Source organism: Lagenorhynchus albirostris, chromosome 3 (genome assembly GCF_949774975.1).
Source record: "Lagenorhynchus albirostris chromosome 3, mLagAlb1.1, whole genome shotgun sequence".
NCBI classification, from domain to species: domain Eukaryota; kingdom Metazoa; phylum Chordata; class Mammalia; order Artiodactyla; family Delphinidae; genus Lagenorhynchus; species Lagenorhynchus albirostris.
In genome coordinates this window covers 164943150-164956249 of record NC_083097.1, presented here as the reverse complement: position 1 = coordinate 164956249, position 13100 = coordinate 164943150, and the positions used below count along the sequence as shown (strand labels likewise).

General features: G+C 52.9%; 1 protein-coding gene across 1 annotated transcript in view; it reads right to left on the bottom strand.

Moving 5' to 3' along the window:
• Positions 1–2842: 2842 nt before the first annotated feature.
• MYO1F (myosin IF) overlaps positions 2843–13100 on the bottom strand; it is a gene marked incomplete at its 5' end in the record, with an annotated part of 32061 nt that continues 21803 nt past the window's right edge. The window contains 12 exons of the mRNA XM_060146692.1: positions 2843–3271; positions 3999–4168; positions 4246–4441; positions 5035–5118; positions 5642–5790; positions 5977–6123; positions 6488–6633; positions 7287–7456; positions 7550–7664; positions 11812–11956; positions 12045–12143; positions 12591–12697. Coding sequence (XP_060002675.1) covers positions 3195–3271; positions 3999–4168; positions 4246–4441; positions 5035–5118; positions 5642–5790; positions 5977–6123; positions 6488–6633; positions 7287–7456; positions 7550–7664; positions 11812–11956; positions 12045–12143; positions 12591–12697 — 1605 coding nt within the window. The remainder of the gene's footprint in view (positions 3272–3998; positions 4169–4245; positions 4442–5034; positions 5119–5641; positions 5791–5976; positions 6124–6487; positions 6634–7286; positions 7457–7549; positions 7665–11811; positions 11957–12044; positions 12144–12590; positions 12698–13100) is intronic.

The window sequence follows — 13100 nt, the reverse complement described above, 5'->3', positions numbered from 1 at the left end:
AACCACTGCGCCACCAGGGAAGCCCTGTGAGGTGACTTCTGAGCTGTCACCTGATGGTCAGGATGGAGTGAGCCAATGGAAGGTCAGGAGGCCACAGCACTCTGGGAAGAATGGATAGCTGGTGCAAGTGGCCTGAGTTGGGGAGGGACAAGCTTGTCTTTTTCAAGAAACAATGAGGTGATCAGCTCACTGCTGGAGCAGAGTGGAGGCAGGGAGTGGAGGTCAGAAAGTGGACATGGTGCAAGAAAGGTCATGCAGGGACCTTGTGAACCATGGAAAGAGAGGCACGTGATCTCTATTCTAACCTTGAATCTTTAGCAGGGGGAGGTACACCATCTGATCGCCGGTTGTCGTTTGGAGGATGGGTCATTGTGGGGACGGTAAAGTGGATCTTTGATCTTAGATCTCTATAATACATTATTTAACCGTTCAGGAAGTATTTCTTGAGTTCTAGGCAAGTTTAGGCTTTACGTACGGTGTATTTCCATCTATATATACATAAGATGTACCTATCTGCTTTTATACGCTAAGAATACCACTGGAAGGAGACGGACATTAACAAATTGGGGGGGACAGGAATTTTCGAATGAGGGGAAGACAGATTTTTCACACTTTTGGGCTGTTTGAATTTTTTTTTTGGCCGCACCACGCAGCTTGTGCATTGCGGCCAAAAAAATTCCTTGTGTCTTAGTTCCCCGACCAGGGATCGAACCTGGGCCCACCACAGTGAAAGCGCGGAGTCCTAACCACTGGACAGCCAGGGAATTCCCATGGGCTGTTTGAATTTTAAAAAACTGTTTTCTTTTGATTATCATTAATACAGTTAAAACTCATTAACTGTATTAAAAACTCCTTAATTAAAAAAAAACATCATTTTGATACAGGGTGGAGTTGTGTGTGTGTGTGTGTGTGTGTGTGTGTGTGTGTGTGTGTGTGTGTGTGTGCAGGGGAGGTTGGTGCAATCTGGGGAAGGGTGGGGCGAGGTCCCAGAAAGGACAGGGAACCAAGAAAGAGAGAGGAGGGGCCCAACTTAAGAAATTTTGTAAAAGAGTCAACAGGATGTTGCTGAGTGGGGGGGACCAAGCTGACTGAGGTTTGCAGTCCGAAGATGCTATAACCTAGATGTGAGATGCTGTCTGTTAGAAGATGTCAAACCCACTCCCTTCTTCACCCCCAGTGCCTCACCCAAACCTCACCCATCAGTCTTGCCCGGAAGGCCCCACTTCCTGCAAACAGGGTGCCTGCTGTGGCAGTGGGGCCACAGGGCTGTACCCCAAAGTGCCAGGAGGGGGGGGCAGCCTGCATGATGAATTCTAGGGCAGAGAAGGGAGACAGAGGCCCTCATTCCCCTTCAGCACCAGGAAATGCCCAGCTGATGAGGTTGTGGCTCACACAGTCCTCCCCGACTCTGTCCCCCAATCTAAGTCTTGCAGAGAGACACTCACAGTGGTGACTGGGCAGTGGAGGGGCAAAAATCAGAGATGCAGAGAACCAGGGACATTCAAGGGACTGGTTAAATGCTTTTGTATAGTGATTGGCTAATAAAAGGCTGTTGAGACCCAGTTGCAAAATTGGGATTTTTTTTTTCCCAGCCACGCTCAGCTTCCCAGGTAGGTGTAGATTCTACAGAAGGCTCTGCTGACCAGTCTTTCTTTGATACCTCATCTCCCATCCCCCAGGTGGGTAGGTGTCCTCTGCCTGGAGTCCTCCCATCACAGCATAGATCACTCTGTGTGGTATTTGCCATCAAGATCTGCTGACCCAGGGCTTCCCTGGTGGCGCAGTGGTTAAGAATCCGCCTGTCAATGCAGGGGACATGGGTTCCCAGCCCTGGTCGGGGAAGGTCCCACATGCCGCGGAGCAACTAAGCCCGTGCGCCACAAATACTGCAGCCCGCGTGCCTAGAGCCCATGCTCTGCAACAAGAGAAGCCACCGCAACGAGAAGCCCGCGCACTGCAACAAATAGTAGCCCCTGCTCACCACAGCTAGAGAGAGCCCGCGCACAGCAACAAAGACCCAACGCAGCCAAAAAATATATGTAAATAAATAAATTAAAAAAAAAAAGGTCTGCTGACTCTTTTCATCCTTCTTGGCTCCTCCAGCAATGTCCACACTCTCTCTGCATCTCCCTCCCCTGCTCCAAGCCCTGTCCCTTCTCTGGCACAGTCCTGACCCCACCCATCTGGCTCCATCTCTCCCAGACTGACTGCTCTTCGTGGGGCTGAGCACAGAGCGGTTGTTCATTTGGAAAGGTCTGAAAGGCTCAGACTCCGGCACTGGTTTGGAGACAGCTGCGGGGACCAAGAGACAGCTGGAGGGGACTGGTAGCTAGGCTGACCCCCTCTTCACCATGACAATAAGTGCAGAAGGCCAGGGCCCTCGAATGTCAGAACTGGTCCTGACGCCAGGTGAGTGAGGGCTAAGTAAACACAGACATGGGGTGGGGGTCAGGGTTCAGGGGTGATTCAGGGTGAATTATGGGGGGCCATGTGGGACCTGCCTCCTTTGTCAGGGTCCAGTAGGGTCCCAGTTTGTTTGGCAGGGGGTGCAGAGTCAAAGCTGACAGGACCCACTGGAACATTTGCTGCAGGAAAGCTAGCATGCAGCTTCTGGAAGCTAGCAGGTGAGACAAATTCAAGCTTTGTGAGGGGCAGAAGCATATCTGAGTTCAAGACTTGGCTCTGTGCAATCTTGGGTGTGTGACTAAACCTCTCTGAGCCTCCATTTTTCCATCTGTAAAATGGGATATTCACTGCTACCACCCCACAGGGTTGTGAGAAGGTGGTCCTTGTTCAGTAAGTTAACTCATGTTTTCACTCGGCAAACATTTATTGCCTCAGTGGTGAGAAAAGGAGGGAAGTCAAGCTTGTCAAGGTCCCCCTGACTGTGCCCGGCACTTTGCCTGCAGGACACAGCTCACTTCCTACTCACAAGGCAGCTGGGAGGTAGGTTCTGCTGTTAGCCCTGTTTGACACAGGAGGAAACAGGTGTGCCTTGGGGGAAGCCAGGGCCCAGGGGTGGCTTAAGTGGTGATCCCTAGACCCAGGACCTGGGCTAGGCTGGGCTGGAGGCCACAGGACTGGACCTTCTGGCCAATGCAGCCAAGGGAAATGAGACCCGCATTGCAGGGCCTGGCTCCTGGCAGGATCCAGGCAGGCAGGTGGGATGGCAGGATCCCAGGCCCCTGTCCTGCTCAGATCTTCTCCACGTAGTTTCCTGGGAAAAGGCCCTCCTGGCCATGCAGCCGGCCTTTCCACCAGCCTGAGGAATCTGTGGGAGAGAAGAGAGCGTGAGGCTGAGCCCAGCCCGCTCCGGAGAAAGCCTTTCATGCTGGCTTTGCGTCTGTCTTTCTGTCATTCGTCTGCACTGGCCTGGCATAAGGCAGAAGCTGAAAAGAGAAGACAGAAGGGCAATTCCCCAGCGGTCCAGTGGTTAGGACTCTGCGGTCTAACTGCCGAGGGCCCCGTTTTGATCCCTGGTCCGGGAACTAACATCCCACGAGCTGAGCGGTGCGGCAAAGAAAAGAAAAAACATGTTTTTTAGGGGACTTCCAAAAAAAAAGAGAAGACAGAAGAAAGGGAGGGAGCAACGCGTGGGTTTTCCTTGCCACTGGCTCACACGCTGACATTTTCTTGACCATTCACTTGTGCTCGTCCCTCATCCATCTCCTCCTATAGGTCCCTCCCCATAATCCCCTTGGAGGAACCAGGAATGACCCCTAAGGGTTCCCCTACCCACCTGCAGAGGGTGCTGTTGAGTCCCAGGCTCCTCTAGGGGCAACCCAGGGGCAAGGTAGGAGGTCTGGAGGCCTGGGCCATCCAGACATGGCCCATTTCCTACTCACAAAGTAGGTTCTGCTATTAGTCCTAGTGCTTGACAGGTGAGAAGAATGAGGCTGGGGTACAGGGTGCGATACAAGTGAGGCCAGGCTCCCAGGGTGGCTTAGGAGGTGACCTCCAGGCCCTGGCTCCTCCCATTTCTGCCCTGGCACACACACCTTCCATGAGGATCTCGATGACCTCGTTCACGTTGAAGCTCAGCTCGTCCACATCTTGGCTCACGTACTGGTACAGTGCCCGGCACCTTGGGCCGTGTGTCCGTGGCTGGGGCTTAGGTCGGCCCACACCGGGCACAGGTCTCTGCCCTATGCTGCGCTTCCTCTGCATGCTGTGGGCACATGGAGGCACTCGTCATAGCCCCAGACACTCCCCCACCTCCTGGGGCTGCCCTCTCACACCACCTACCCAGCCATGCCCTGGTCAGGAACACTGAGGAATTCTGTGTTGTGCTCCGAGGGAGGCCGTGCCCGTTGGCGTCTGCTGGCCCCCAAGGCTGAGGACGGAGGGCCCTGTGGTGGCTTCTGGGAGCCCCGTCTGGATGTGAACTCCAGGGGTAGGGGGCCCCCTCTGGCAGAGGGAGGCACCCCATTGCGATCCAGGCCTGCAATGAGATGGGGGCATTTGTCAGGGTGATGCTAGGAGGATTTGGGGGGACTTGGCTCCAAGTTCCCTGTCTGAGGGAAGAGGCAGCTACTCTTAACCCAGTATGGTAAGGAATGGCCTGGAGAGAGAGACCCTGGGGCTAGGAGGCCCTAGAGGGAGACTCTGAAGGGGTAAGATTTTCCCCTACCCTCTTCTGTAGGAGGGCTTTTGTGGGTGGGTCTTGGAGGATGAATAAGAGCTCAAGTGGAGCAGGAATTTGGGAGACAGGCAGAGCAAACAGCCCAAGCAAAGGCCTGGAGGTAAGAACAAATTTGGTAAGTTGGCAAAATAAGATGTAGCTTGCATGACAGGAGTGTAAGGTGGGAGGAGAGAAGAGGTCAGTGGTTAGCTGGCTTCGGATTCTGAAGGGCTCTGAATACCAAACTAAGCTTTGGCTTTATTCTTTGGGAGATGGGGAGCTATGGAGAGCTCTGGACAGAAAAGAAGAGCATGGTCATCTCTGCTTGTTAAATCCTGTCGACAAGAGGTCTGGCTTAGGCCTTGGAGCCCACAAGAGGCAAGGAAGACACTTAGTGGGGGGTGTCTCTTCACCTCTAGGGGGCCCGGGAGCTGCCCGGGTAGGGGCCTGGGCCGACCTTCTGGGTTTTCCCTGGGCCATTCCCTTCCGTGTAGGCTCTGAAAGGGAAAGGGGAAAAGATGTAGGGATTTGAGTGATGACCAGACAAGGTTCTTGGCCCCGCCCACAAGTCCAATCCACTCTGTGGCTCCGCCCCGGTCCCCGCTCCCGCGGCTCACCGGCTCTCCCACCAGGAGGGAGCCCCTTAGTTACTGGAACACTGGTTCCGCCCAATAATTGGCTCCGCCCCTCCGGGAACCTATCTCTCATTGGCTCCTGGGTCCACCCACTCCAAGGCTCTCCCCATTCATAGCCGGCTCAAGGGTGGACTCCCTGGCCTCGCCCCTTCCATGTTTCTCGCCCACTCATTGGTCACCTCGCGAGCCCTGCCCTCTTCACGGCCGTGTTCTCTCTTTAGGTCTCTCAAGTCCCGCCCCTCCATGGCCTTCACCCACCCTTGGCCCGCGCCACTGGCTCCGCCCCCACAGCCTTGATTGGTCCCTATGGATGGTCCCGCCCCTAGGGGCCCGCCTCTTCCTGAGCGCCTCTCAGTCTCCGTCTCCCGGTTCGGCGTAGACTCACTGGAGCTTTTGGGCAGTCCATCACCCACGCTGACCGAGAGGGTCCGACCGCTAGCCTTGAGCATCGCCACGTCGCCGGAGCCACGGGAGAAAGTGACGCTGCGGGTGCCACCTCCGCCCCAGCCCTCCTTCTTCACCCGGAACTGTAGTCTGTGAGGAGAGGAGGAAGCTGTGGGGGTCCCCACCTCCCCCCAAGAGGGGATCACCTCCCCATTCCATCCTTGCCGGACCCGGGGTGGGAGGGGGCGAGGCACGGGCGCATTTCGGCCGGTCCGCGAGGCGGAGGAGGAAGCACTGTGCCCAGCCCGAGGATGGTGCAGGAGGTGAGGGTCGTACGTGTCGCTGAAGGTGAGGGGCAGGGGCCTCCGCACCGCCTCCTCGAAGCGCTTGCACAGGAGGCTGACGAACTCGGTCTTGAAGACGCTCTCCAGAAAGCTGTCGGCCGCGTCTTCTTGGAGGATGAAGAAGTCGTCCTGCCTCGTGCTGGGGGAGGGGCGGGAGGAAGGGCAGGTGAGAGTGACAGGTGAGGCTGGCAGAAGGACTGACATTTGAGATGCGACAGAGTAGGGTCAGGGGTCAGGTAAGGGGCAAGTGAGGGGTTACACAGGTGGGGGGAAACGGGAGAGGTGGCAAGGAGCTGGAAAAGGTGGTAAGGGCCAGGTGAGGGGACAGGTGCTGTTGGCAAATAAGGATCATGAATGCGAGGGCAGGTGAAGGTGACAGGTAGGACCAAGTGAAGGTTGCAGGTACAGCAGCAGGTAAGACGTTCAGGGTGACAGATGGGGTAACAAGTAAGAGGGCAGCTGAGAATGAAGGGGGCTGGCGGGGGTGCCTGTGGGAGCCCCACCTGAGGGAAACTCCCCGTAAGGCCTGGATCTCCAGCTTCTTCTTCAGGACCTCACGCACCTGGCCCTTCTCAGGTCCCTTCTTCACCTTCTCCCGCCCGATCACATACACACACTTGGGCGTCAGGATCAAGTCCCTCTTGATGGCCTATGAGGATGCAAAACCAGAGAGACTGGTGGCAGGAGCCCCGGGCATCGGCAGCCTGGCCCCAGGGGATCAACCCCAGGCAGAGAGGTAGCGCTGGCAGGTCAGGTGAAGGACAGGTCAGGTGAGGGTCCCTCCATGTGAAGCTACATGAGTGGTTACTTTATATAAGAAACAGGAGGTTAAGTAAGGGTATATTGGCTAGAAAGGGGTTTCTGGGCAGTGAACAGGTGCAGGGTAGGTGAAGGTATGCTTGCTGGACATGGGCGCCCAGGACCGATGAGAGTTTACCTGTGCACAGGTGCATTTGAGCCAAGTGAAGGTGTGTCTAACTGAGAGGTCTGTCTAGACTGGGTGAGAATGTACCACCTAATGGATAGGTATGTCCAGGATAAGGGAAAGTGAAACTGTGGTCAGGGCTTCTGAACAAGGTGAGTGTGTAATTATGGACAGATGTGTCTGGCCAGGTGAAGATGTATCTGATGGACAGGTGTGTCTGGGCTACACGAGGGCGTATTTGATGGACAGCTGTATCTACATTAGTTGAGCCTACACCTGTGGGCAGGTGTGTCTGGGCCAGGGGAAGGTGTACCTCTGTTGGGGGGTGGCCAGGCTGGGGTCAGGGTCCCAGATGTGGCCACCTGCTAGTGCCTCACCTTGAAGCGGCGGTCGTACTTGTTGACCGAGTCAGCAAAGTCCACTCGCTCCCTCTTGCCCAGGAACTGACGCAGCTCCGGCCGCTCCTCCAGCCCCAGGTAGTCCCCAACGAAGTTCCTATTGATGCTGTTCCGTCTCCGCTCCTTCTTGTTCAGCAGGATGTTGGAAGCTGCGGCGACACAGGGTGAGGGGCAGAGATCACAGCCTGGCTCCTCCAGGCCCCTCTGTCCTCAGCCCCAGCCTCCCACCTGCAGCCTCTCACCTTCCTCCCGCATCTCCTCGTACTTCCGGATTGCCACGTGGCGCCGCCAGGCCTTCTGGATGGTGCGGGCAAAGCCATCGAACTTGCGCTCTCGCATCTCCTCCAGAAGGAAGAGCTGGGCAAGAAGGAGGGCCGGTGGGTCCTGGCATCTCCCCGGGGAACACAGTCTCCAGTTTCCCCCGAGCCCACCCCACCCACGTGCTCTTGCTGACAGGCACCCGCACACATGCTCTTATGCTGTGGGCAAAAAATTTTGTCTTTCTCCAAATGACCGGACCCAGGGTCCCAATATGGGGCACAATCTTCTGCATTAAATTATAACTGCAGGTTTGTCTTGCTGGGTTCAAATCCCAGCTCTGCCACTTACTAGCTGTGTGGTCTTACTGGAAACGGTATAACATCATGGTTTCTCATGCTAATTAGGCTATGGCATGTCATCCATGTGAGGTACACTTCAATTTCAGAGATGTTAGAAATGCAAACCAGTGTGCCTCTTGGAAAACCAACAAAGTACTGCAGATGTGAAAATCTGATGGATAGGACTGGGATGTGACCGGCTACCACATGGTTGTGCAGTATACCACCTGCACACCCATCCGTGGCAGCCCTGGAAAGGAAGCTTTCATAGAAAGCAGAGAAAAGTCTTTTGAATTTTTTTTTTCTTTTTTGCGGTATGCGGGCCTCTCACTGTTGTGGCCTCTCCCGTTGCGGAGCACAGGCTCCAGACGCGCAGGCTCAGCAGCCAAGGCTCACGGGCCCAGCCGCTCCGCGGCATGTGGGATCTTCCCGGACCGGGGCACGAACCCGTGTCCCCTGCATCGGCAGGCAGACTCTCAACCACTGCACCACCAGGGAAGCCCAAGGCTTTTGAATTTTAAGAGTCTCCACCCACAGGGGACTTAGAGAATAAACTATATTAGAGCAGGTCATCTGGAATAATAACTGGTGACTATATCAGGGAAAGGAAACTACTGGATATGAAAATATTACAAATCTACAGTAATAAAAACAATGGGGTGCTGGTCAAAGAATAGAACAACCAGTTGGACCAGGATGGATGATGGGGAAATGTCATAATTCAAATGGAAATTTAGTGACAGAAGGTACAGCATTGTCAATCAGTGAAAATGGGAAAAGTATTGAAAATAAAGTCGGGCTTTATTTAGAAAAATAATTGACATTTCACCCAGAGGGGTTTCTCAAATACACAAATATCACATCACTGCTGAAAGCATGGCTGCCACTTTGCTGACCAAGGTGGCTGATGTCTCCCAGAAACCCCAGGCTTCCCTGCCAGGACTAAAAGAATTCTCACTTTAAAAATATATACCTTGAAGGACTTTTAAAGCTGTGGGTGTTTAATAACTGTTCATAAAAAGTGGAGAGTTCTCACCAGGAAAAAAAAAAATCTCAGGTTCACAGGTTGCCGGGAGTTGACTAGCATTTACATCTTCTTTTGATTCTCAGACCAATACTCTGTGGGTCCATGGGTATGTGTGCAAAGCACGTTCAAGTAATGCCTTGTATAGGGTGTCTGGAGGGCACGTAAATGCATTCTGTGGTTTGCCGAGGGAAGGACAGTTACAAGTAAAGGGAGACCAGCCATGCAGAACTGGGGGTGGGCCAGTCAACCACGACAAGTGTCCTCCAACCTTGTGATTTCTGCCCAGTGAAGAGGATGTGTTTTCGGTTTGGGAAATGTATCTTCCTGTCTCCAGAGTTTTAACGGCATCTCCTTTACGCTGGGACAGGCAGGGGTGGGCGTGCCCCAAATCTGAGCTTGGCCCTGGTGTACTGGGTTGAATAGCGTTCTCCCAAAACTCCTATCCACTCGGTGGGAACTTATGATTGTGACCTCATCTGGAAAGAGGGTCTTTGCAGATGTAATCAAGATAACATGAGGTTATACTGGAGTAGGGTGAGCCCTAAATCCAGTCTGACTGGTGTCCTTATAAGAAGAGGGAAATGTGGACCCAGACACACAGAGGAGAAGGCCATGTGATGCCAGAGGCAGAGACTATAAGGATGTAGAGGTGATACGCCTACACACCAAGGAATGCCAAGGATTGCTGGCAATCGCCAGAAGTTAGGGAAAGGCGAAGAAGGATCCTTTCCTGGAAACTTCAGAGGGAGCGTGGCCCTGCTCTTGGTTTTGGATTTCTAGCCTCCAGAAATGTGAGAAATTAAATTTCTGTTGGGTGAAGCCATCCAGATACTTTGTTATAGTAGCCCTGGGAAACGAATACACCTGGGATGATGGGCCGTGAAGGCCGATAGGTGTGTAAAACATTCAAGGCATTTTGAGTCCATGTTTAGAAGAAACAAAACCCAAATCTAACATAAGTGCCTTTTTAGTTGAGAAAGGCTCCAGCTCCATTAAGTAATTCAATTCTTTGATCAGTTTTTGATCTAGCGCAGTTACATTGTTTCCGTTTTACTAAAATTATTCTCATCAGGATCAGGGTTTTTTTCCTGTGCAAAATTTCAGTCTTTTTCCTTATAAAACTTTCCCAGCAAGCTTTTCCCTTTGTGAATGTCATTATTTCCAGCTGGTTCACCTTCTCCACCTCAAAATGTGCAGACTGCAATTTTGGTCAACATTTGATTTTACCTTCTATCGTCTTAGGCAGCGCTAGCTTTATTTTGTCTGTTTTTTTTCAGTGTCAATTTTTATCTTTTCCTTTCAGAGTCAGATACTGCAATCCGCCAGTAACCAGCGAGATGGATTCTCTTTCTCTCTCTTTCCCTCCCATTTTCCTTTTTTTTTTTTCCCCTTCTGCTCCCTCTTTCCTTTCTTTCTTATCTATTACCACTTAAATTCTTCCAGGTGTAGTTTTAGCCTTGGACAATTTTGGTTTGTGCTGAGTTTCTACTGCTAACAATATCTACATTGTATGCTTTTGATTCTAGACTGTTTTTATTTCTTGGAGCAAAGCGCCTCTGTAGGGAAAAGCTCTAGGAGGTAGATGCAGACACACTTGGGGGATGAAGAATCTGGACCTCCCAAGATAGATTATTTTTGTAGCTATGAAATCTCTAGAGGCTCCACCCCACTGTGTTATGTTTTTGCTTTGATGAGAGAATAGTTACTTGTAAGTTACAGTAACATCAAGGGAATCATGCAGACAATCTCCTGGTTGTCTTCATAAAGTCCCTGAGATGCTATAGAGCAGATGCCATGATTATGCAGGTGATGGGCACCCAGCTGGGCCTGGCCCACGTCCCCAGCATACCTTTCCCTGGTGCTACAGCTTGTCCTGGGTTGGGGAACCTAAGATTCCCTTGGGAGTCTGGTGAACCAGTACAGCTCATTGAGATGACCATTTCCCTGTGTGCTTTCCAATCCGTGCACTGAAGCAGGGGGCCAGATGGGCCCTTAGGGGATTCCTAGCCTTGTTTTTTCATTATTCTTGTCATTGTTGCTTTTTAAAAAACTTCCCCCGCCAGCTTTATTGAGATATAACTGACATATAACACCGCGTAAGTTTAAAGTGTACGTGAGTTAATTTGATGCACATATATGTTGCAAAATGATTACCACTTAGGTTAGCTAAACCTTCTGTCCTGTCACATAATTACCATGTCTTTCTTGCGGTGAGAACATTGAAGATCTACTCTCTTAGCAAATTTCAGGTATATAATACAGTACTGTCAACCGTAATCACTGCACTGTACATTAGATCCCCAGAACTTCTTTGTCATTGCTGCTTTGTTTGTTTCCTTTTGCCCCTGGAAGCAGAGGTGGCATAATGTCAGTGGTGCTTCTAGCCTTTTCATAAAAGGCTAAGAGCTGGGAATTCCCTGACGGTCCAGTAGTTAGGACTCCATGCTTCCACTGCAGGGGGCACGGGTTCAATCCCTGGGGGGGAACTAAGATCCTACAAGCTGTATGGAACGGCCAAAAAAAAATATATAGAAAAAGACATATTCTGGATAAGCTGTGAGTTCTTATCTCCTCCAAGGGGATGTCAGCACAGGCGGCCATGCGTTTCTTCACCTGCTTCCTCGCCACCATGGACCGTTCAGCTAATTTAGTTTTTTTTGAGCACCTACTACATGCCAGGCACCATGCCTCGGACTTTCTGTTTTGTCTAATCCTCGCCCTGATCCTGCGGTGTGGCTATGACTCTCCCCACTTTCCAAATGGAGAAACTGAGGCTTGGAGGGGAGAGGAAGCATGCCCACAGTCGCACAGTGGCCTGAAGAGCAGGACCGTGCAGGTGATGCTGGTGTCTGTCTGTCTGTCTCTCACACACACTTACGGACTCAGGGTTCTTGACAAAGACCTTGGTGCTCCCCATCTGGTACTGGTCTGGCTCCATGTTGACCGCCCGCAGCAAGTGCTGGACCCCCTGACGCTCGTCCCCACGCCAGTGCGGCCACGTCTCGGGGGTCAGAATAGCATACCTGGAGGGGGAGAGCAGGGGAGGGTTTGAGCAGCTAGCAGGGCGGCTGGGTGTTGGGGCCAGGGTGTGTGTGGTGGAGGGCGCCTCACCTCTGCAGGAACTTGGCAAACTGGCGGCGGTAGGCGAAGCCTGCCCGGCGCACCCTGATGTTCTCCTTTAGGCCCAGATACTCCACCTGGTGCTTGACCCTGGAGGGAGGGCAGCCTGAGTCCCCTGGGAGTTGGGGGGGCTGTCTGGATTCATGCTGGAGGCAGTTTAGGGGGTGAGTTCTGAGGTCTAGGGAGGGAGGTTCACTGCTGGACACAGGGGCCTGCTTGAGAGTTAGTTTTGTGCATTGGGGGGACCTCGGTTCTGGGGGATCTGTATTCGGGGGTCAGTTTCAGTTTCAGGGGGTGGCACGTGGGGTTTGGGGAATGAGGAGGACTGTGTTAGTCCCTGGGGCATCCTACAGACAGTCTGGGGTCCTCCCTTGGGGTCTTGATCAGTGTTAGGTATAACCCTGGGGCCCTGAGGGGTTTTGCACTGGTCCTAGGGGTCGGCTTGGGTGAGCCCTTTGATGGGTCCCATGACCCTGGGGGGGTTGTGGAGGGAGAGTCAGCTGGTGTGGACTGGCCCAGGCGGGGCGGGGGTGTCACCTGTTCTCCTCCCAATCACGGGGCCTCTTGGTCTCGTTGGGCTTGATGCAGCGGATGTAGTGGGGGGTGCACCTCTTCAGCGTGGATACCAGGTCGTTGGCTTGTTTCTAAGGGAGCGGGGAGAAGGTGGGGGTGGGGAGCACAGATGGGACCCTCTGGCCCCTCTCTCTTCCCACCCTGAATACAAGAGACAGGACACACTGGCTGGGTGTGTGGCACCTGACGGACCACGGGCTCAGGTGTCCCTGGTCCATTCCATATGTGACTCTGTTAGCACATATCACATGGGGTTGATATCGTGCGTCTACCTGGCCCTCAAACCGAAAGCCAGGAGCTCACATGTCTGCCATATTCACCACTTAGCCTGGCACATAATAAGTGCTCAGTGAACTTTTTTTAAAATTAATTAATTTATTTTTGGCTGCGTTGGGTCTTCGCTGCTGCATGCGAGCTTGCTCTAGTTGTGGTGAGCGGGGGCTACTGTTCGTTTGTGGTGCGCGGGCTTCTCCT